General features: G+C 39.1%; 1 protein-coding gene across 6 annotated transcripts; it reads left to right on the top strand.

Moving 5' to 3' along the window:
• Positions 1 to 26: 26 nt before the first annotated feature.
• Positions 27 to 22,740, top strand: LOC105486228 (La ribonucleoprotein 7, transcriptional regulator). Of its 6 annotated transcripts, none has more exons than XM_011748971.3 (14): positions 39 to 160; positions 2,177 to 2,265; positions 9,370 to 9,573; positions 11,025 to 11,125; positions 11,243 to 11,326; positions 11,459 to 11,623; positions 11,705 to 11,798; positions 11,867 to 12,220; positions 12,313 to 12,457; positions 14,191 to 14,342; positions 15,134 to 15,252; positions 18,087 to 18,246; positions 19,117 to 19,208; positions 22,402 to 22,740. In XM_011748971.3, exons 3-14 carry the CDS (start codon positions 9,372 to 9,374, stop codon positions 22,480 to 22,482), a joined length of 1,749 nt encoding a protein of 582 aa, XP_011747273.2. In that variant the 5' UTR covers positions 39 to 160; positions 2,177 to 2,265; positions 9,370 to 9,371; the 3' UTR covers positions 22,483 to 22,740. The 6 variants fall into 6 exon arrangements, with proteins under 6 accessions (XP_070949281.1, XP_011747271.2, XP_011747273.2 ...); XM_071093179.1 differs by lacking the exon at positions 2,177 to 2,265 and adding an exon at positions 2,966 to 3,060 and having other exon boundaries at positions 49 to 160; XM_071093180.1 differs by lacking the exon at positions 2,177 to 2,265 and having other exon boundaries at positions 27 to 160; positions 11,870 to 12,220.
• Positions 22,741 to 24,539: the final 1,799 nt, after the last annotated feature.

Below are 24,539 nucleotides of genomic sequence, written 5' to 3'. Positions count from 1 at the left end.
AGGTGGCGCGCGCACTGCCTTGGGCCCGTCTTTCTCGAGCGGGACCGGCGAAGGTTGTCGCTCATCCTATGACGCGAAAGTAAGCAAGACTATCAGGATCGGGAGACGGAAAGGGCTGAAGGCCGCAGTACTTGACCCTGTATTTTGGGAGTTGAACGGAGTAAGTTACAAGCGGCGTATAGGGTCGCACAGCTTGGGCGACGTCTGATTAACTCTCCGTCCTTTTTCTTGCGGTCCACTCTATCATCTGTCGTCCTTCTTACCCCGCCTCCCGCCTGCGCATCCATCAGTTCCTTGACCTAGTTATCTATGCGCACGCGCAAAAGTCTTCTGGCAGTACTTGTAGTTCTCGTTTTCAGAGAGTAGGGGCGCATAGGGGCCCAGCATGGGGAGGTTTGGGGCGCGCCCTGCCTATGACGTTGTCCTTGTGGAAGTACGGGTGCCGAGAGAAGCAGTAGTCAGTAAAGACAATGCAGTATTTCGCAGATTGGAGCTGACTTGTGGCTGCCAGAGGATAGTGAACGTGAGGATTTATATTCTAAAATTATCATCTTCTTTTGCAGGACTCTGCCATAGTCCTCAAAGAGTTAAAAATCCAGTTATGGAAGGGAACTGACAAGTGCTAGATACGGTGTGCAGAGTGCGTTAGCAAAAAAACTTAAGCGAAAACAAATGAGGAGGCAGTTAATTAGAGGACACAGGGTGGTGGAACATCTCAAAGAGTAAGATGCCATTTAACCTGGGCCTTGAAAATTTAGTAAGGAAATTTAGACGAGAAGATTCAGACAAAGCAGAAGACACAGGCCACTACGTGTTGAGGGACTTGAATTGTAAGCAGTGACTAGAACAATGATTCTTAACCTGTTGTGAAACGCTTTTGAAAACCTAATAAAAGTTATGGATTAGCTTCTCAGGAAAACATGTATGTACCTTTTAAAACATTTTGCGAGGCCGGGCACCGTGGCTCACGCCTGTAATCCCAGCACTCTGGGAGGCCGACACGGGCGGATCACTTGAGGTCAGGGGTTCGAGACCAACCTGGCCAATGTGACAAAACCGCGTCTCTACTAAAAACACAAAAATTAGCGGGGAGTGGTGGTGCACGCCTGTAGTCCCTTAAGAGGCCGGGTTGGAAGGCCGGGCGCGGTGGCTCAAGCCTGTGATCCCAGCACTTTGGGAGGCCGAGGTGGGCGGATCACGAGGTCAGGAGATCGAGACCATCCTGGCTAACACGGTGAAACCCCGTCTTTACTAAAAATACAAAAAGAAATTAGCCGGGCGTGGTGGCGGGCGCCTGTAGTCCCAGCTACTCCGGAGGCTGAGGCAGGAGAATGGCGTGAACCCGGGAGGCGGAGCTTGCAGTGAGCCGAGATCGCGCCACTGCGCTCCAGTCTGGGCGACAGAGCGAGACTCCGTCTCAAAAAAAAAAAAAAAAAAGAGGCCGGGTTGGGAGAATCTTGAACTCGGGAAGTGGAGATTACAGTGAGCCAGGATCGCGCCACTGCACTCCAGCCTGGGCGACAGAGAGAGGCTCCGTCTCCAAACAAACATTTCGCATATAATTTCCTCAGGAAAAATTACGAAATAATTTTAAATAGCAAACACACACAAATGACTTGGTGTCCTGTCTAACTCAGTCTTCCAGGTTATCTGTCTTTCGTGATCTTTGAACTATTTTTCAACCATGTAACCCGCTACAACAACATGGAAATGAGTTTGTCCAGTAAAGATGCAATTAATTATTATTCTGAGCAGTATTTATTAATATTTATTTCAACGTTCCTTATTGCCTGTGTACGTGCTTTTTTTTTTTTTTTTTTTTTTTTTTTAAGAAGGAGTCTGGCTCTGTCGCCCAGGCTGGAGTGTAGTGGCCGGATCTCAGCTCACTGCAAGCTCTGCCTCCCGGGTTTACGCCATTCTCCTGCCTCAGCCTCCCGAGTAGCTGGGACTACAGGCACCCGCCACCTCGCCCGGCTAGTTTTTTGTATTTGTTAGTAGAGACGGGGTTTCACCGTGTTAACCGGGATGGTCTCGATCTCCTGACCTTGTGATCCGCCCACCTCGGCCTCCCAAAGTGCTAGGATTACAGGCTTGAGCCACCGCGCCCGGCCGTACCTGCTTTTTAAATTCTTCTTTGAACTGGTTTTTAACACTTAACTGATTCCTTTATTTACAGTCCAGCACCACATACCGACTGACCGCATGTATGACAGTGGTCCCGTAAGATTATAGGTGTGTAGTAGGCGATACTACCTAGGTTTGTAGGTGAGTACATCATACAATAACTACATACCCTACGATGTACTTACTCACCTGAATATGCATTTCTCAGAATGTGTCCTTGTCATTAAGCAACCCATGACTGTGCTTAAATCTTTACCATGTATTCCATTTTATATTTGTACAAGAGTCTTAATTTTACCTTATCTTTAAAATGTATTATTTACAATTTAACGGAGCCCACAAGAATTCTTGTCCAGACAAAGTTGCATGGACTTCAGATTAAGAATTCCTGAGTCAGAACATAGAGTCCATGGTGATAAATTGCAGGAAATTCTAACAAAAGGTAGACAATGTGGGATCAAACATACCTGGGATAATTTACTTAGCTAGCTTGGGCCAAGTCATAACTTTTTTGAGTTTTTGTATTAAGAAGATGGAAGAAACTGCTACCTAGTGGGATTGTGAGGATTTACAAAAATGTATATAAAATTACTGGTATTATTACCCAGTAGCTTTTATTCTGCATTTAAAGCAACTAAAATGTTACTTTTTTTTTTTTTGGAGTCTTGCTCTGTTGCCCAGGTTGGAGTGCAGTGGCACAATCTTGGCTCACTGCAAGCTCCGCCTCCCGGGTTCACGCCATTCTCCTGCCTCAGCCTCCCGAGTAACTGGGACTACAGGCGCCCGCCACCACATCCGGCTAATTTGTTTTCTTTTTTTTTTTTTTTTTTTGTATTTTTAGTAGAGATGGGATCTCACCTTGTTAACCAGAATGGTCTCCATCTCCTGACCTCGTGATCCACCGCCTCAGCCTCCCAAAGTGCTGGGATTACAAACGTGAGCCACCGCGTCGTGACTTTTTTTTTTTTTTTTTTAAAAACAATGTTTTCTTAAACTGCATATTATGTTATGGAAAGGTGCTAAGGAATTTCTAATGTTGCAAGTTTTGACAGAAGCATCACAAAACCAGGTCTGTATTTTAGATGGGTTATACATAGGCTTCTGCTGACAATGGATGACTTACAGAACAGTTTATAAACTATTGGCATATTCTAGTGACAGTTGTAGCAGTAGTTGTAGAAAACACTGGATGGAGATGAGAGCCATTTCAAAAGTCAAACTGGTAGGATTTAACAAGAGTTTGGATAGAATAATGGTTACTTGTGTTCTATATCTTAGCAATTTGAAGTGCTTTTATTTACATTATTTTGGCTAATGCTAACAACCTTATAATGTGAGTATGATTTTTATCCGTATTTTATAGACCGCAGAGAGATGGGGTAACTTCCTCAAAATCCACACAGCTAATAAGTAGCTTGATTGGTTAACTTGGTGGAATATGGCATCCTTAAATAAGTTGAGGATGGTAGAAAGAACAGGTGTGGATAAGAAAGACAATGAGTTTGATTTGGAATGTGTGGAGTGACAATACACATACCTGTTATCACAGGACATTGAGAAGTATGGACTTTGAGGATCAAGACTAACGAAAGTATTATAACTTCCTGATTCTCTACAGTCAATGTATAAAGAAGCTAAATTATACCATATCTTATGTTCCTTGCTATTTAATCTAAATCGAAGGTAAATCATTCTGAACTTAAATACTTCAAGCCACAAAAATAATCCTTAGGAAAAGAATGAAGGAGGGTCTCTGGGCTGAGAGATGAGAATGATAAGGAAAGTCTGGTTTCTGGGAAAATTGTGGCTTTCTGCGCCTATATATTTCTGTCTACTTTTCCTTAGGGCTTTGACAAGGAAATGAATTGGAGAGCAGGTAGTCTGCCCTTTATAACTTAGTTTTTTCAAGAGAGAAAATCAGCAGTAGAGCCTGCTGTAGTGATAATCATAGCCTACACTGTGTGTGTTTGTTTGTTTGTTTTTGAGATGGAGACTGATTCTGTCTCCCAGACTGGAGTGCAGTGGTACGATCTCGCATCACTGCAACCTCTGCCTCCTGGGTTCAAGCCATTGTCCTGCCTCAGCCTCCCGAGTCGCTGGGATACAGGCATGGGCCACCACACCCAGATAATTTTGTTATTTTTAGTAGAGACTTTGTTTCATTTTGTTGGCCAGGCTGGTCTTGAACTCCTGAACTCAAGTGATCCACCTGGCTCAGCCTCCCAAAGTGCTGGGATTATAGGCATGAATCACTGCACCTGGCCTATTTGTATTTTATTTACATTCCACAACCTTACAAAGAATTTGAAATGCTTAACATTTTACAGGTTCTTTTAAATCTGTTTATTTATTCAACAAATACTTAGGTACTGATGAAGTTAAAGTTCCTGCCTTCATAGTGTCTACATTCTGGTGGGATACATAGACAATAAAATTTCAGGCCGGGCATGGTAGCTCACACCTGTAATCTCAGCACTTTGAGAGGCCCAGATGGGCAGATGACTTGAGGTCAGGAGTTCGAGACCAGCCTAGCCAAAATGATGAAACCCCATCTCTACTAAAAACAAAAATTAGCCAGGTGTGGTGGCAGCTGCCTGTAATCCCAGCTACTTGGGAGGCTGAGGCAGGACAATCACTTGAACCTGTGAGGCGGAGGTTGTAGTGAGCCAAGATCGTGCCACTACAGTCCATCCTGCACAACAGAGACTCCATCTCAAAAAATAAAAAATGAAATAATAATTCCAGGTAGTGACAAAAGGATACAAGGATAAAAAATAGTGACTGAGGAGGTGGACAGAGTTAAGGTGAGCAGGGAGAGAATATTTTAGATTGAGTGGAAAGAGTAAGTCTCTCTTAAGAAGTGATGTTTGCAGAGACCTAAGTGTACAAGGAAGTAATCCATACAGATATGATAGGGAAAGTCAAGGGAGCAGCAAGGGCAAAGGCCCTGAAGTGGGAAAGGTCTTAGCATGTTTAAAGAACCAAAAGATGGTTATGTTTGGACTGAGCCTGTTGGCAAGAATTATGATAGATGAAGTTAGAGAGATCCCCAGGCCAGATTATATAGGGTCTAGTCAATCACAGTAAGGTTTTTGGACTTTATTTTGAGTATGATAAGAAACCTTTGAGCTGGGTGCGGTAGCTCACACCTGTAATCCCAGCACTTTGGGAGGCGGAGGCAGGTGGATCACTTCAGATCAGGAGTTCGAGACTAGCCTGGCCAACATAGTGAAACCCCATCTCTACAAAAATTAGCCGGGTATCATGGCGCAAGCCTGTAATCCCAGCTACTTGGGGCAAGAGAATCACTTGAACCCAAGAGGCGGAGGTTGCAGTGAGCCAAGATTGTGCCACTCCACTCCAGCCTGGGTAACAGAGCGAGACTCTGTCTCCAGAAAAAAAAAAAAAAAAAAATAGAAACCTGGCTGGGCACGGTGGCTCATGCCTATAATCTCAGCACTTCAGGAGGCCGAGGCGGGCAGATCACCTGAGGTCAGGAGTTCGAGACCAGCCTGGCCAACATGATGAAACCCTGTCTCTACTAAAAATACAAAAAAAAAAAAATTAACCGGGCGTGGTGGCACATGCCTGTAGTCCCAGCTACTTGGGAGGTTGAGGCAGGAGAATTGCTTGAACCCCGGAGGCAGAGATTGCACTGAACCGAGATCGCGCCACTGCACTCCAGCCTGGTTGACAGAGTGAGACTCCATCTCAAAAAAAAAAATGAAACCTTTGGAGGAGTTTGTGTAAGGAATTGGCATGATCTGATTTACATATTTAAATAATAAATTCTATCTGGAGAATTGATTCTAAGGGAAGAAGATTAGAAGCAAGCAGACTAGTAATAAAGTTCTTGTAGTTGTTCAGACAACACAGTAGTAGCTTGGACCAGGTGCCTATGATGGAGGAAATGATAATTATTCATATTTGGAATATATTTTAAAGTTAGAGCTAACAGAAATACTGATGAATTGACCATGAGGTGTAAGGAAAAGGGAAATTAAGAATGATTTTAGGCCGGGCATGATGGCTCAGGCCTGTAATCCCAGCAGTTTGGGAGGCCAACACAGGTGGATCACCTGAGATCAGGAGTTCAAGACTAGCCTGACCAACATGGTGAAACCTCGTCTCTACTCAAAATACAAAATAAGCCGGGTATGGTGGTGCATGCCTGTAGTCCCAGCTGCTTGGGAGGCTGAGTCAGGAGAATCACTTGAACCCAGGAAGTGGAGGTTGCATGAGCCAAGATGGTGCCCTTGCACTCCAGCCTGGGTGACAGAGTGAGTCTGAGACTCTGTCTCAAAAAAAAAAAAAAGAATGATTTTAAGACTTTTGCCGCCGGGCACGGTGGCTCACGCCTGTAATCCCAGCACTTTGGGAGGCCGAGGCGGGCGGATCACAAGGTCAGGAGATCGAGACCACGGTGAAACCCCGTCTCTACTAAAAATACAAAAAATTAGCCGGGCGCGGTTGTGGGCGCCTGTAGTCCCAGCTACTCGGGAGGCTGAGGCAGGAGAATGGCGTGAACCCGGGAGGCAGAGCTTGCAGTGAGCCGAGATCGCGCCACTGCACTCCAGCCTGGGCGACAGAGCGAGACTCCGTCTCAAAAAAAAAAAAAAAAGACTTTTGCCTTTTCAGCAATTTTGTAATTGGTGTTTCTGAGATAGGGAAAATTGGTGGGAGGGGGTTGTTAGCATTTGAGAGTCCTATTTTGAGATATCCTTTAGATAAACTAGTGGAGGTGTGAGGTGGACAGTTGAATATTGGAATGGGGAGCTAATGAGAGAAGATAGATTTGTAAAGCCTCAGCATAAAGCCAACGAGCTTAAAGCCAAGATCCTCAGAAACAATGACTGTGTAAACGAGAAGGAAGCCCAGGACTGACTCCAATTTAGGCATCATGTAAAGGTGTAGGGCACAGTAGGAGAGAGAGGGTAAAAGGAAATTGAGAAACTGAGATTGCAAAAGGAAATTGAAAAGGAGGAAAACCAGTTTGGAAGCTATATGAAGAAAATATTTTCAAGAAGGGAGTTACCAACTGCATTTGCTGCTGACAGGTCAAGTAGACAGTGGAGCACATTCAGGAACTTGTTTGTAGTTTCTCTAGAATGGTGAGGAGGAAAGCCTGACCAGATGGGTTGAAGTAAAGAGCATGAGGTGAAGAACATGGTTGTGTGGTACTCAATGACACCTCACTGTTTTTCTATTATTAACCCGTAGTTGTGTTTTATATCTTAAGCTAGCATCACCTAAATATGTCATTACTTGTATAATTTCAAAATTGGTATTTGATGGATCTACTGAAGCCTAAAATGCCAAAATGTTCTTCTGTTGAGTTTGATGAGTATGCATGTTTAGTTGGAGATTTGAGGTAAAATGCATTAAGGGCTTTGTACCCTCTTCCTAGATACCACTTTGAAACACATTATCAGCCGGGCGCGGTGGCTCAAGCCTGTAATCCCAGCACTTTGGGAGGCCGAGACGGGTGGATCACCAGGTCAGGAGATCGAGACCATCCTGGCTAACCCGGTGAAACCCTGTCTCTACTAAAAAATACAAAAAACTAGCCAGGCGAGGTGGCGGTCGCCTGTAGTCCCAGCTACTCGGGAGGCTGAGGCAGGAGAATGGTGTAAACCCGGGAGGCAGAGCTTGCAGTGAGCTGAGATCCGGCCACTGCACTCCAGCCGGGGCGACAGAGCGAGACTCCATCTCAAAAAAAAAAAAAAGAAAAAGAAACACATTATCTATTTCTGTTACTATCAGCAGCATCACTTTAGCAGTTAGAGATTCTAACCAGCAGTCAGACTCAAGAGATGCAAATACTGTTTACCAAAGAAAGATACAAGGCAAAAGATAGGGTAGATGCAGCTTTTTCATCCCACCAAAGGCCACTAAGCCATTTACTTTTTTCTCCCATTTACCCACAGCAGGCATGTATGCCTTCCCTAGAAAAGGACCACGGTGTATTTAGGACACTTTAACACATAAAAGCTTTAACCCCTTTTGCCTATCAATCTGTTGTTCTGGTCATACAAGCATAAGGCCTCCATGCCATCTAATAGCTGCTCCAAACCAGGTGCAACATGGGAAACAGATAACACTCCCCATTAGTCTCTCCAATTTCCAAGAAGACTGTATTATGGGAGACTGAGGTTATTCTCAAGCAGCCTGTATTATCCCAGGCCTGATATTAATCCTTTGCTCATATAACCACTAGTGATTCAATTCATTCAACAAAATCTAGGCACAATTTATTCAAAACATTTTTAAGTGACTGTGTGGCAGGGACTGACAATATATCAGTAAACAAAACAGACAAAAATCTCTGATTTCATTGATCTTACCTTCTAGGAAGGATAAACAATAAAGAAATAAATTGCATAGTAGTGATAGTAATCTTAGAACATGATAAATGCTACGAACAGAAATAAGGCAGGGGCGTTACCATGTATGTATCCAGAAATTTGCATTATTAAATATGGTTGTGGGAGGAGACCTCACTGAGGTGACATTTAAATAAACACTTGAAGTAGGAGAGCAAGCTCTGTTATCTCTGGGGATATGTGTCTCAGAACAGGTTTAAAAACCCCTGTTAGACATTGCTGGGTGAGCTTCAGGAAGTGCAAGAAGGACTGTATGGCTGGAGCTGACAGAGCAAAGGGGAAGAGATGTTGAAAGGAACTTGAGAAAGGAGGGGGGTAGAAATTGCTGCCCTAGGGCCAGGCGCGGTGGCTCAAGCCTGTAATCCCAGCACTTTGGGAGGCCAAGACGGGCGGATCACCAGGTCAGGAGATCGAGACCACAGTGAAACCCCATCTCTACTAAAAATACAAAAAAAAAAAAAAAATTAGCCGGGCGCCGTGGCGGGCGCCTGTAGTCCCAGCTACTCAGGAGGCTGAGGCAGGAGAATGGCGTGAACCCGGGAGGCAGAGATGGCAGTGAGCCGAGATGGCCCCACTGCACTCCAGCCTGGGGGACAGAGCAAGACTCCGTCTCAAAAAAATAAAATAAAATAAAATAAATGAAAGGTACAAAAAAACTAAAGCATGATCCCTAACATCGGAGGTAAATTATTTTTTTAATTTACTTTATTAAATATAAAAATAAATTTTCTGTTTGTCTTCTCACAGCCAAATGTGAGTCCATTATTCTCTCAGACAATTAAATAAAGGCTAATCTAAATATTTAACTATATTAGCTATTGTGGTTATTTAAATATTTACCTCTTTTTCTTATATTTCACAGGAATGGAAACTGAAAGTGGAAATCAAAAAAACGTAATGGAAGAAGAAAGCACTGAAAAGAAAAAAGAAGTTGAAAAAAAGAAACGGTCACGAGTTAAACAGGTGCTTGCAGATATTGCTAAGCAAGTGGACTTCTGGTTTGGGGATGCAAATCTTCACAAGGATAGATTTCTTCGAGAACAGATAGAAAAATCTAGAGATGGATGTAAGTTTGCTTCAGTAAAGGAACCAACTTTTAGATGTGGTTGCCTTTCAATTTATTTATAAAATAGTATATCTATATATTTTTTTGAGATGGAGTCTTGCTGTGTTGCCCAGGCTGAAGTGCAGTGGCATTATCTCAGCTCACTGCAACCTCTGCCTCCTGGGTTCAAGTGATTCTCCTGCCTCAGCCTCCTGAGTAGGTGGGGCTACAGGCACGCACCACCATGCCTGTCTGATTTTTGTATTTTTAGTAGAGATGGGATTTTACTATGTTGGCCAGGCTGGTCTCAAACTCCTGACCTCGTGGTCTGCCCACCTCGGCCTCCCAAAATGCTGGGATTACAGGTGTGAGCCACTGCACCCAGCCTAAAATAGTATATTCTATAATGTATGTATTCGTTTCTGCAAGTATGTTCCTTGTCATCTGTTTTAATTTTTATTTAGTGAATGACAGTCTTCTAAATATTTAGACTGTTGGTAAGAGTTTAGGCTATATTAAATAAGCAGTTTCATATCAAAGCTTGTAAGTATTTTGGGATTTAATTGCTTCAATAACCATTTATCATGTGTAACTTGAGATGAGAGTGCTATACTTTAGTTCATACAAGAAGGCATTTCACCTAGCTCAATGTTATTTTTTGTTTCACATTTTTTGAGGCAGGGTCTATCTTTTTTCCCTAGGCAGGAAATGCACTGGCTCCATGTCTGCTCACTCCAACTTCTGCCCCCACCTCCACCCCCTAGCCCTACCCAAGCTGTCCTCCAACATCAGCCTCCCCAGTAGCTGAAAACACAGGCAAGCATCATCAGGCCTGCTTTTTCTTTTTCTGGCATTTTTAGTAGATATGGGGTCCCACCATGTTGCTGATCTCGAACTCCTGAGCTCAAGAGATCTACCTTCGCCTCTAAATTGCTGAGATAAGAGGCATTGAGCCACTGTCCCCAGTTGATAAATTTCAAATGACCAGCCATGTGCTTGTTTCTAATAGGATGGGATCCAGACATCCTCTTTGAATGTCTGGATGTTGCTAAGCAATAAAATCTCAATCTGCAATTACATACACTAAGATGTGTCATTTTAGGTATGCCAAATATGCAATACCATTTAGACCCTCACACAACAATATGGTTAATGGACAAAGTCTGTCTCCCAGGCTGGAGTGCAGTGTGATCTCAGCTCACTGCAACCTCTTTCTCCTGGGTTCAAACGATTCTCCTGCCTCAGCCTCCAGAGTAGCTGGCATTACAGGCATGTGCCACTACACCCAGCCTAATTTTTTGCCAGGCTGATCTTTAACTCCCCCATCCACCCGCCTTGGCCTCCCAAAGTACTAGGATTACAGGCATGAGCCACCAAGCCCGGCCTGAGGGGCAGGTTAAATTGTACCAGATTGAATTAATCCTGCTGATAGTGTACACTAACACAATTATTAACTTTTTCATTTTCATTAGATGTTGATATATCACTACTTGTGTCTTTTAACAAAATGAAAAAATTGACTACTGATGGGAAGTTAATTGCCAGAGCATTAAGAAGTTCAGCTGTCGTAGAGGTAAGAATTAAGAATGACTGCCATTACTATATAATTATAGTTTATAAATAATATTAACATAATGATCATTATTATAATTTATTATAGTTTTATTAATGTAATAATACTCTTTTAAAGCTTGATTTGGAAGGCACCAGAATCAGGAGGAAAAAACCTCTGGGGGAAAGACCAAAAGATGAGGATGAGCGCACTGTGTATGTGGTAAGCTTAAGAGCCCGGGTCCCCAGTCAGAAACTGGCACAGAAGCAATGTAATTAAGTTAAAAACTTATTGACATTCTGAAAATATAAGCATTGCAAAAAACTATTTAATATTGCTTTTAATTTATCACAGGAGTTACTTCCCAAAAATGTTAATCACAGCTGGATTGAAAGAGTCTTTGGGAAATGTGGCAATGTTGTTTATATAAGTATACCACATTATAAGTCTACTGGAGATCCAAAGGGATTTGCGTTTGTGGAATTTGAAACAAAAGAACAAGCAGCAAAGGCAATTGAGGTAGGTCCAGATCCTAGAAAAAAAAAAATGTATAGATATAACAAGTATTAAAATAGTAAAACTTTTTTTCAATCATTTCAGTTTCTTAACAACCCACCAGAAGAAGCACCAAGAAAACCTGGCATATTTCCTAAAACAGTGAAAAATAAGCCCATTCCAGCCTTAAGAGTTGTGGGTGAGTATTTTTCAATATTTAAGTAGATGTAATTGAAGTAAGATGAACTAATGATGGCACTTTTACAGAAGAGAAGAAAAAGAAAAAGAAGAAGAAGGGCCGAATGAAAAAGGAAGACGACAATGTCCAAGCCAAAGAGGAAAATATGGACACAAGCAACACCAGCATCAGTAAAATGAAAAGATCCAGGCCCACATCTGAGGGCTCTGACATTGAGTCTACTGAACCCCAAAAGCAATCCTCAAAGAAAAAGAAAAAGCGGGACAGAGTTGAAGCATCGAGCTTACCTGAAGTCAGAACAGGCAAGAGGAAGAGAAGCAGCTCTGAAGATGCAGAGTCCCTGGGTCCGCGATCAAAAGTAAAGAAAATTATTCAGAAAGACATCATTAAGGAACCTTCAGAAGCTTCCAAGGAAAATAGAGGTAAACTGCAAGGTTTTATTTAGATAAATTAAGCTTCTGTTTCACCCATTTCACAGCCGCAAGTCTTAACTGGCTTTTTTATTTATTTCAAGATATAGAAATCTCTACTGAAGAGGAGAAGGATACTGGAGATCTAAAAGACAGCTCTCTCTTAAAAACAAAAAGGAAACACAAGAAAAAACATAAAGAGAGACATAAAATGGGAGAAGAAGTTATACCATTAAGAGTACTATCAAAGTAAGTCTGTGGTTTAAATCCTGTCATTGGCTTAACAATCCATCACCATTGCTAAAGTGCAATTCCAATTTGTGTTCAACAGAGTTGCATATTAGCAACAGTAGTGGCCTGTAGCAAAGAACTGCACACAATGTGGGCGTTAACGCAATCGCTGATTAAGTAGGAACCACCACACTCAAACATGGAAGCACTTATTTTTGTCATACCACAGCAAGTGCCTCCATGTTAAAGTAGAGGGGGCACCTTAACAGACTTAAAAATACAAAATAAAGCTTAAATAAACGAGAATAAAATCCTTTTCTAAAAACCTTATAAAAATGTAAAAGGAAGACTTACCATCACCAAAACATGGAAGCACTTACTTCTTTAGTTTCAAAGCAAGTACATCCACGTTTAAGTGGTGGGAAGCCCAGTCTTGGACAAACTTAGAATCCTTTAACCTGTAACAAGCTTAGTAAGCTTGAAACACAGTAACAAAAAAAATTAACAAAAGGTGTGCTGGCTTGGAGACACCTCCACTGAAACATGGAAGCACTTACTTTTGTTTCACACAGCAGGTACCCCCATGTTAAAGCAAAGGGGATCCCTTCAACCTCTTAAGGAGAGTGAAGTTAGCATGTTCTATTTTGGAGAAGTAAGTTGGATTCACTCCTACTAAAACATGGAAGCACTTACTTATTTTAAAGTCACAGAAAGCACTTCCATGTTAAAGTTGAAGGGAGCCCACCCACATACAACTTCTTTGGACTTGAGAGTAGTTAAAGCTGAGGAGAAAGAAAACAAAATGGCATACCTTTTGAAGAAAAATATTTCCTTACCTTCCTGAATTAGTTCCCAAAGATTCCTGTCCTCCTCCAGAAGGGTAAAAGGCAGGGACTTCAGCCACTTCTATTTATACTATTCTTAACTCCTGAATTCCTTTTGCCTTTTTATCTCAGAGAATCATTACAAGGGCCTTTTGTTATTTTAATGTATCAGCTCTTGGGGAATGTATGATCCTGGGTGGGTCTGGATCCTTTTTTTTTTTTTTTTTTTTTTTTGAAGTATACAGATGTCAATGTTAACAGCTAAAACCATTACCACAAGATATCTTCCTCTTTAAAAAAAAAAAAGGAAAATCTATCTGCTTGTTTGATGGCATAGATTAGGGTAACAATGAGTGCTCCCACTAAGCCAAGAGAGGCATTGTGTTTCTATCTGGAGGAACTCTAGCTGTTTGAAGAAACATCTACATGTTAAATATATGTAAATAAATAGAATGCTTCCATGGGGTGTTTTGTTCTACTTAGAAATTCTTTTTGATTCAAGTAAATACTAAGGAATGTTATCTCTCAAATTGGAAGCAGTTTAACAAATCTTTAATCTCGCGCTTTTCCCACAGAGATGACTGATTTAGTAAATGTTACTAGTTAAGGAATCAATGCTAAAATGTTACTTTTATAAATTAAAATACTTCAGACACACTCAAAAATGTAATTGGCAATCTTAAAACGTTTAATCTGAATATTGGGGGAAGAGGAACTCCCTTAGCTTATTTGCTAAATGTCTTTAGAACCCAGGAAATATTTTGAATATGTGTTTAAAGAAACAAGAAAGTTGGGTGGAGGAGTTACTCCAAGTCATTGTGAATGTATATATTTAGATATTCCCATATTTACTTTTTATATTTTGTTTTTATATATTTTTTTATATTTAGTTGTCTTATAATCACTATTTCATTTCTTTCCTTGCAGGAGCGAATGGATGGATTTGAAAAAAGAGTATTTAGCGCTACAAAAAGCTAGCATGGCTTCTTTAAAAAAAACAATATCCCAAATAAAATCAGAGTCAGAAATGGAAACAGACGGTGGAGTACCTCAAAAGACTGGAATGAAAAATGAAAAAAGTAAAGATCACTGATAGTTTTGACTTATAATGTACAGTTTTGACTTATAATGTACTTATGTATGAAAATGCTATCTCTGAGTTGTTACAAGATAAACTTTAATTTTAAAAAACTTGATTATTCTGTGTCATTATTAGAACAATTCTTGATTTGTTAAGTTATCCAGATATGTTATTTACTCTTGATATAAGAACATTTAAAAGGCTCATTTAAAACAATTTTTAAAATAACCTGAGTTTTCTCTACAGTTTTCATTTAAGCACATGAGTGCAGTTTGTAGACTGAACAAGTTTGTAGGAATGAAGATTGTAGTTCTCACCTGTAATTTCATTCTGTAGTATGAACCACAAGCAGGAATAAGTTAAAGCAAAATTCTTATGAATTCAAAATTAGGATACATCTTAAATTATCATTTCTTGTAAAAATAAATGATGCTCACGTTGGAATAATTATTTAAAACAGTATCCTATAATTTTTTTTTAACTTTATTGAGTTAAAATTTGCTGTTCCTTTGTGCAGGGAGAAGGGGCAAACTTAAAGACTTTACCAGTGCTCTTCTAGCAGTAACAGTTTGCATGTAGAATAATAAACCTTTCTGGATTTTATTTCATGGTATTTTGAAATAAGCAGTATGACATATAAAATAAACTTTGTTTATTTTAAAATTAAATACGTTTTAAATTATTTAAATCTGCCTCAGGAATTATTCTAAGATAGTCCTCCCAAGTATTAAATTGTTAAGTGTAAGAGATTTAGTGCTGGTCTTTTTATAAAACTCTTCTAATCAACAGCCAACAGTGAAGAGTGTCCCACCCAGGAGAAAGTTAATGCAACAGGACCACAGTTCGTGAGTGGAGTGATTGTGAAGATCATTAGCACAGAGCCTCTACCTGGCAGGAAACAAGTCCGGGTAATGATTTTGAGCCCGTAGGGTATTTGTTCCTTTCTTGTCTTAACTTCCCTGTGTGATAATGTTTTGAATATGGAAGATAAAACAAATCAAATTAGAATTTGTATCTCTATGGTAAACTACCTGTACAGTTTTAATTCCATGGTAACTCTTAGGTTTAATTTTGAAGCAAAAACTAGAGACTGAAATTCCTCACTGAGTCCATTTTATAGTAAGCACAGTTTAAACATCCTTCTTTATAGGAAAATTGTAACTTTTGCTTATTTTTATTGGCACGGATTTATTTTTTTGTATTACCTATGTGCTGATTATCTTTAAAATTGTAATTATAGAAAAGTGTAAAATATTTTTGAAGACCTATAGAAATCTTTCACACATGTGCCAAAAAACCCATAGTTCTATATAATTTACGCTACAAATTGCTGTACACACAGGTTTATAATCTTTTTTTCGTTTTGTACAGTCTATCTTCTATAGCCTTTTATACCACACTGGTAGCAATACTTCTTTCTATTAGGGAAAAGTAAGTATATACTTTTATGTGAGAGTACCGTATCTTATTTACCCTTACCCTGCCTGTGACCCATTTAAGTCAATCCTTTTCTTTTTAAAAAGTGTGAAATGCTCTGTAACATACCACATATTTTAAGTATTTTCTTATACTGACATTCATCATCACTTAGTATATTGTTTTGGTTTTACATAGACTCATCAGTCACAGGTTTTAACTTGAATATCATTGAGGTGGTTGTTTATCTGTAAGCACTCCTTATCTGAAATGCTGTCCTACAATCCTATAGCTGTCACTAAGAAACAAATTTTGATTCTCTTTCCAATATTGGTGAAGGATTTGGCCAAATCCAAATTGCTATTACCAGCTTGCATTTCAGGAGACAGCTGAAAATTGAGGGATGTAAATACCGCTCTGGTTAATCAGATTGCAAAACATTTAATAAAAAAATTACAGCCGGGCGCGGTGGCTCAAGCCTGTAATCCCAGCACTTTGGGAGGCCGAGACGGGCGGATCACGAGGTCAGGAGATCGAGACCATCCAGGCTAACACGGTGAAACCCCGTCTCTACTAAAAAATACAAAAAATTAGCCGGGCGAGGTGGCAGGCGCCTGTAGTCCCAGCTACTCGGGAGGCTGAGGCAGGAGAATGGCGTAAACCCGGGAGGCAGAGCTTGCAGTGAGCTGAGATCCGGCCACTGCACTCCAGCCTGGGTGACAGAGCAAGACTCCGTCTCAAAAAAAAAAAAAAAAAAAAAATTACTCAGTTATTTGTAATCACTCATTAAATAACTTTTATTATTTAAATGGTAACTATATCAATTACAAATTCATCATTTATGATCATCAAAATCATAAAATCAATCCCTGCATTAATCCAGTTAGTAGTTACTTACATTTTGCTGAAACAAAAACTGAGCTGTGATGGTGGTTACAGCTGTCTGTGACTTGCCCATGTGATTACTAGGCTAATTTGTCCTTCTATGGGTTTTAAATTCTGAGGGTTTTAAATCAAGAGATTAGCCTGACATTATAATGGATATTTAGTAAATATCTTTTGAGTTGTAGTAATTGAATATGCTCAGAAGTCAGTTATAAAACTCATTACTAGTACTGAATGCATTCAAATTTCAACAATACTGAATTTTTTACTTGCTTTATATCTAAATTTGGTACTAATTAATTAGATAAAGAAGTGGGAAGGACTAGCAAGTATATGTCTCTGCAGTTCTTTTTTTTTTTTTTTTAATTTGGCAAACAGTTACCAAATGCCTGTTTTGTGCTAGTTTGCTGAGTGTTGGGATGAGTTAAGATCTGGTCCCTGGCTTCTAGAAATTCATAGATTTTATTATATATTTTTTATTGTTAACTGATAAACTTGTCTTATTCTATGATGAAATAATACTCCCAGGTATTGCTCAATTCTTTCCATAAATCAAACATCTAAAAATTCAACATTTGAACATAATCTAAATTAGTTGTGTCCTGAAAATGTAGGTTAAAACTAAAGTGAGGCAAGATAAGAAAGATTTTTTTCCCCCATTTAGGAATCTCCAGTTATTTCTTTAGCTTTGTGAATGGAAGTTGATGAATTAGGAATTAGTGTAACATTCCTGCATAAATGCATTGTATACTCTGTAAAACCTGCTGTGAGGGGAAAAAAAAAAAGTTGATTAAGAATGCAGGAATCTGGTTAATTTGCCCTCACAGCAGGCAGTGTAGGTAAAACTTTTCCTTGCTGGGTGACCACAACTTGTTTAGAAGAGGTTGCTTAGGTATTTTTTTCAGAAAGTAAGAGCTCTTGAACAATTTGGAAACCTAGTATCTTAGGTTCAGTAAAACTGTTTTTCATGAGTTGTTATTAAAAGTTGAGTGATTTGTACACATATTTTAAAGTCATAGTGATTTTCTGCAGGTGAGTAAAAACAAACCTCCCTTAATCCTTTTTTTTTTTTTTTAAATTTTATTCCTTATACTAACTACTCCCAGATGTGAACCCTTCCTGATTTGGGGATTGGGGGACACTATTTCTGCTTTCTGCTCTACAAATCTGTTGTCCTTATAGAATATTCCCATTCTAGTTCAGATTTTAAGGATGTGATTTCAAGAAAATAAAGGAAAATAAATTGTTAGAGTTGATATTATTCAAATCTATTTTTAAGAACATGCTTTACAAGAAATGTTTGATATAGGATATTTGCTCCTCATTAGTCTGCAAAATGCTTTATTTACATAATATATTCTGGCATAACCATTGGAATAGTTTTAGAATTATTGTGAAACATTTTAAATTTTATTTGTCTTTCTACTTAATTCTAATGCAGGATACTTTGGCAGCAATCTCAGAAGTTCTTTATGTTGATTTGCTTGAAGGGGATACAGAATGCCATGCTAGATTTAAAACTCCTGAGGATGCTCAAGCAGTAATAAATGCATATACAGAAATTAGCAAGAAACACTGCTGGAAACTCGAGATCCTTTCTGGTAAAACTTCATAGAAGTGTTTTTTTTTTGTAACCATCCTTATTGTGGGTAACATTTTCTGAGTTTGGCTAATGAAACTAGTTTTGTTTTTTGTTTGTTTGTTTGTTTTTTGTTGTTGTTGTTTTTTTTTTGGTCTCACTCTGTCGCTCAGGCTGGAGTGCAGTGGTGTGATCTCAACTCAACGCAACCTCCACCTCCCAGGTTCAAGTGATTCTCCTGCCTCAGCCTCCTGAGTACTTGGGATTACAGGCGTGTGTTACCACGCCTGGCTAATTTTTATATTTTTATTTTATTTTTTGAGACAGAGTTTCGCTCTTGTTGCCCAGGCTGGAGTGCAATGGTATAATCTCAGCTCAGTGCAACCTCTGCCTCCTGGCTTCAAGTGATTCTCCTGCCTCAGCCTCCCAGGTTAGCTGGGATTACAGGCATGTGCCACCTTGCCCAGCTAATTTTATGTTTTTGGTAGAGACGGGGTTTCTCCATGTTGGTCAGCCTGGTCTTGTCTTGAACTCCCGACCTCAGGTGGTCTGCTTGCCTTGGCCCCCTGAAGTGCTGGGATTACAGGCATGAGCCACTGCACCAGGCAATTTTTAGTAGAGATGGGGTTTTGCTATGTTGGCCAGGCTGTTGTCGAACTCCTGACCTCTGGTGATCCTGCCTCCTCGACCTCCCAGAGTGCTGGGATTAGAGGTTTGAGCCACCGCACCTAACGAAACTAATAATTTTATTTCTATTCTGTAATATGTATAAAGTGGCATTAAATATAATCAAAAACTGTCCTAGTTCTGTTACTGAGAATGTAATGCCTTGAATATGGTTTTTCAGATGTGTTCTTCTTTTTATCCATCAGAGTTTTTGTTTGTTTTTAAGGTGATCACGAACAAAGGTATTGGCAGAAGATTTTGGTTGATCGACAGGCAAAACTTAATCAGCCTCGGGAAAAGAAAAGAGGCACTGAAAAGGTAATTAATTCATTTTTGTTTTTTTAGACTAAACTTTCTTTGAACATTTAATGCCAAAGTCAGTATAGGTAGTCATAAAATGATCTTAGCTTTGCTATTACCTAACAAAGATTTACTGAGTATATACTATGTTTTAGGTTGGGAGGAAAAAGTCATTTCTCTAGATTTCAAAATGTGTGAAATTATTTTTCTCACAAGGATACATAATTATAATTCAGAGTTTTTCTTTTTAACTAGTGATACTTTAACAATCTTGATTTCTGGCTGCTATGTCTTGTAGTTTGGTGGTAAATGATTATAGAAAGATTATCGTAATGGTAAAACCACAACATATTTAGAATGTAGTTTCTAAAGATAGGAAGCTCCACAGATAAGATGGAGAGACTTTATGCATAGTGTTTCCTATAGCAACGATAAGCTTTATTCCTCTTTCTCTAAGATAGTCAGTAGGTAATACAAACAAGCTTAAATAATTTAAAGCAAGCCCCAGCCAGGTGGGTGGATCACGAGGTCAGGAGATCGAGACCACAGTGAAACCCCGTCTCTACTAAAAATACAAAAAATTATCCGGACACGGTGGCGGGCGCCTGTATTCCCAGCTGCTGGGGAGGCTGAGGCAGGAGAATGGCATGAACCCGGGAGGCGGGGCTTGCAGTGAGCTGAGATCCGGCCACTGCACTCCAGCCTGGGCGACAGAGCAAGACTCCGTCTCAAAAAAAAAAAAAAAAAAAAAGCAAGCCCCTCTTTCAGTAATTTTATTTTTCTGTCACTCAAAATGATATTATAAAACTGTAAGAAAAAAGAAAAAGATGAACTTCCTTTTTTGTTAGGTGAGCACTTTAAAAGTCCTATTTCCTGTAATCTAAGCTTGTTGATTTGGGGTCATATTTATTTAAAAAAAAAAAATTTTTTTTTTTAAGTTAAAAGGCAAGCATTTTTCATCAACCTTCTTCCATTGCCCAGAATTTATTGTGATTTGTGGGGAGGTGTCTTACTGGTCTTTGTGAATTTTGTTTCCTTGAAAGGAGACTGAACTTGCTGTGGTGGGGAAGCCGCCTGTGCTTCCCAAGGATTCTTTCAGGGATACGAGGTGTTAATTTCAAAGCCTGTTTGAGATTATTCAAATGTTAAAATCACTGATCCAGAACTGGTAACTGAAATGAAGTCACTTTGTTAAATAATACCCTTCTAATTGCTGTGAAATTTCATTTAGATTGTATATATTTTTTAAACTAGGAATAAATCATTTATTTTTCATTTTAAAAATTTAGAGCTCATCTTTGACTAGGAAATTTCTTAAATTGAGTTGGAACACAACTCAGTTATGATGTCAGGATTGTTGTTAACACAGTTTGTTAAGTAGCTATGGAAGTAGCAAGTTGACTCTTGTGAAATGAAATGGAGGTTACCACACAAAGTAAGTGCTGTGCAAAGCTTGTTGGAAAAAAGGAGTAGACCATAATTAGTTTAGCCAACTTGTTTGCTAGTTAATTCAACTAATGTTTTTTGAGTGCCTTGTGTTAGGCACCACTCTTGTAACCTCGGGTAAAGTCATGAATCACAAAGTCCTCTACTTTCATGAAGCCAACAGATAAACCCTATAGTTTAGGTGATGACCAGTGCTACACAGAAAAATAAAACAGTGTATTGCAGGAGAGCGTTATATCAGCTGAGGTTGTCTGGAAAGCTGTCTGCAAAGGTGATGTTACAGCCAAGACCCGTAGGGAAGTGAGCGAGTAAGCCCCAGTAAAGTTTAGAAGTATCGCTTTTGAGGCAGAAGCAAAGAAAATGTACAGACCATAAGGGAAGACTGTCAGGGACTAGAAGACCAGTGTAGTTGGAGTACTAGGAGCATCTTAGTAATTAATGGGAATTGCTTAGAAAAAAACTAGTAGAACATCAGTGAATCTGCCAAAAGGTTACATAAATACCTTACTGGCATGACAGCCCAATGAAAATACTACAATAGTATTGTATTTGGCCCATAATTGAGTAAAAGTAAAAAAATTATGGCTCTTAATATTCATATTATGGGGCCGGGCGCAGTGGCTCATGCCTGTAATCCCAGCACTTTGGGAGGCTGAGGCGGGTGGATCACTTGAGGTCAGGAGTTGGAGACCAGCCTGGCCAACATGTTGAAACCCTGTCTCTACTAAAAATACAAAAATTAGCCAGGTGGCACACACATGTAATCCCAGCTACTTGGGAGGCAGAGGCAAGAGAATTACTTGAACTTCGGAGGCGGTGGTTGCAGTGAGCCAAAATGGTGCCACTGCACTCCAGCGTGGGCAACAGAGCGAGGCTCCATCTCAAAAAAACTAAACTAAAATAATATATTAAACACAAGTAAATAAAATTAGTGATGTCTCACAAAAGATCAAGAAGATTAAAGAAAAGTCTGCCAAAAGGGATGTCTCCTAGTCATTTTGCTAGCGTAAATCTTTGTAGTATGCCCTATCATTTTGAACAAATTGGTAAAAATAGATAACAGCTACTAGAGACATAATGAAGCTTATTTCTCTTTGGCTTTTAAAACACTTGAATTATTTTCTGTATAAATTACTGATACTCAGCAGGTAAAGGCAGAATTTATAAAATTTGTGAACAGCAACATGGGTATGATAGAGTTCTAAACATCTTTGGATTTTAATTCACCTCAATGATGAATAATAGATTTTTAGTTGAATCTAAAAGTAAATTCCTTCCAATGGCCATTATGGTACCAAACACTTTAAAGCTATTTAAATGAATACCCATTAGAATCTGTATTTTTAAGAGGAAAAGATTTGCATTTACTCCAAAGTTTAATATTTTAACTTTTTTTTAATCAAGGAGGCTTTTGGAATATTTTAGACATTTTAAACAGTCTTCTTCTTTATTCTGTGTAATTTCATTTGCCTTCCTTAAATATATTCAACAGTTTATGTTAGGGTATAAGAAATAGGAAATAGTCAATAGCCTTAATAACAGATTTGATTTGTAATTGATTTGACCTGAGCATAATTATCTCATTTGTCATCTTCTTGCTGTTTTTAAAAAATTTTCATTCAAGCTGATAGCTGTGAAGTTTTTTCTAGTCGTAGTTTTGTGTGTGTGTGTGTATGTGTTTGTTTTTTGGTTTTTTTTTTTTGGTTTTTTTTATTTTTTTTTTTAGTATCCAATGCACTCTAATTTCTGATTTATTTCTCTTTAGTTAATCACCAAAGCCGAAAAGATTAGACTGGCAAAGACTCAACAAGCAAGTAAACACATAAGATTTTCTGAATATGATTGAAAAAAAAAACAGTTCACCTCTTAATACTTCACAAGATACTTGAGCTGTTCTTGGGATATTCACTTTTATTATGGTAGCACTGCATAATGAATGTGTTTTTAATTAAAAGAAATATCTTTGTTCCTCAATTTGTAAATAAGACACTTTTTCTAGAGACAAATACGATGTATACCACAATTTTTTCTTAAAACATTTTGTTGAAATTATCTCAGATGTCGATGTCAGGTGATTTAGTAAATAAATGTGTTTTGAACATTATTTGGAAATGTGTTGATTTTGTTTTTATATTGTAAAACCAAAACATAATTGCAAAAATAACACTACATGAATATATATAAAATTTAGAGAAATGTTTAATACTGAACTCTCCCTGTACTTAGTAGTTTGTAACTTGCAATACCTTCAATACCTTTTCATGTTGATTTATACAGACATGTTTAATATTTCGTTCTATTCATTCCACTTGGCCTATCTGAGCTTCCATTGAATAATAGACCATAGAGATTGGTTCTAATTAAAATGTTAAATTTTAAAAGAATTGAGTTTATTTTTCATAAATCAAGTTAAATGTTTTATTTTGGTTAGACAAAATAAAATATACTAGGTGCTCTGAGCACAAGAAGGAAAAAATACAGGAATCAACCTTAGGCAGAACTGAGCTCTGTTATTTTATTCAGGAAAATCACAGGAGTGAAATATTTAAGGCCTTCCCAGAATTGAATTTACTGGGTCCATACAGGACTGGCATCTTACTCTCTTACCAAAATCTCAAGGAAGTACTCTGGACAGCCATGGAGTTAATTTCATTGGGCTGCAAACCAAATCCTGGATCTGTCAGCTTTATCCAAAATTGGGGGTCTTATTTGGCCACCCCCTTCCATGGATTGTGGAGAGGCTACAGTCAGGATCTGTTCACTTCTATGAGCCAGATATTTAAGGAGATTGGCCATCTCACTGGTTGGAGTGACAGCTAATTGCTACCAAAGTAAGTACCATGGCAAGTTCCCACTCACCCACTCCATGAAGTTTTTCTCTCTCCACGAAGGAAAGCTAGCATATGCATTTTCATGGAGGAGAAGGAAGATGTATAAATAGTTGCTAAGCCCTATTATGAGGATTATGACTAAAGATGCTTCAGTAGATCAGAATATCAGGAGTAAATTAAGGTTTCAAGAATTCAATTGATGTCAGTGAGGAATGTCTTAAGGCAACATGGAGATGTTACCGAGTAACATTTCAGAAATCCTCCCATGAGCAGTTTTTAAAACGGTCATTCAACAAATATTTATTGAGTATCTGTGTTTGGACATTGTAACACTTGGAAAACATTGAACAAAACAAAGATCCCTCACTCATGGAGTTTATAGTTCAGCAGCAGATACAGACAGTAAACAAAAGTAAGTAAATTACACAGTTTATTAGAAAGTGACAAGTCCCAGGAACAAAAAATGCAAGGGAAGAGAAACCCTGTTCATTCATTTTTTCTTTCTTTTTTGAGATGGAGCTTCCAGGCTGGAATGCAGTAGCATGATCTTGGCCCACTGCAACCTCCTCCAGGGTTCAAGCAATTCCTTGCCTCAGTCTCCCGCATAGCTGGGACTAAGGCACACGCCGCCACTCCCGGCTAATTTTTGTATTTTTAGTAGAGACGGGGTTTCACCATCTTGGCCAGGCTGGGCTTGAACTTCTGACCTCGTGATCAACCCTCCTCGGCTTCCCAAAGTGCTGGGATTACAAGCGTGAGCCACCGCGCCCGGCCTCATTTTTTTATGTTTTAATTCATTTAATTCAAAGAATGTTTATGTAGTCCCTGGTATATATCAGACACTGACTCTTTAAACATTAGAGATACAGAGGAAAGGTCCTTGCCCTTGAATTTACAATCCCTTGGTAAAGACAGACAAGTGAATACAGTGTAATTATAGTATAGTGTGATAGGACAAACGTCACTCCAGATGAGATGCATTCTGTAAGTAAAATCATATTTCTTCATGACCTTTCCAAGTCCCCGTTGAACCTGTCATGTTTTTGGTAAATTCTTACTGAATTACTGTGCT

Source organism: Macaca nemestrina, chromosome 3, assembly GCF_043159975.1.
Source record: "Macaca nemestrina isolate mMacNem1 chromosome 3, mMacNem.hap1, whole genome shotgun sequence".
Taxonomy (NCBI): domain Eukaryota; kingdom Metazoa; phylum Chordata; class Mammalia; order Primates; family Cercopithecidae; genus Macaca; species Macaca nemestrina.
This window is presented reverse-complemented; position numbering and strand designations above follow the sequence as displayed.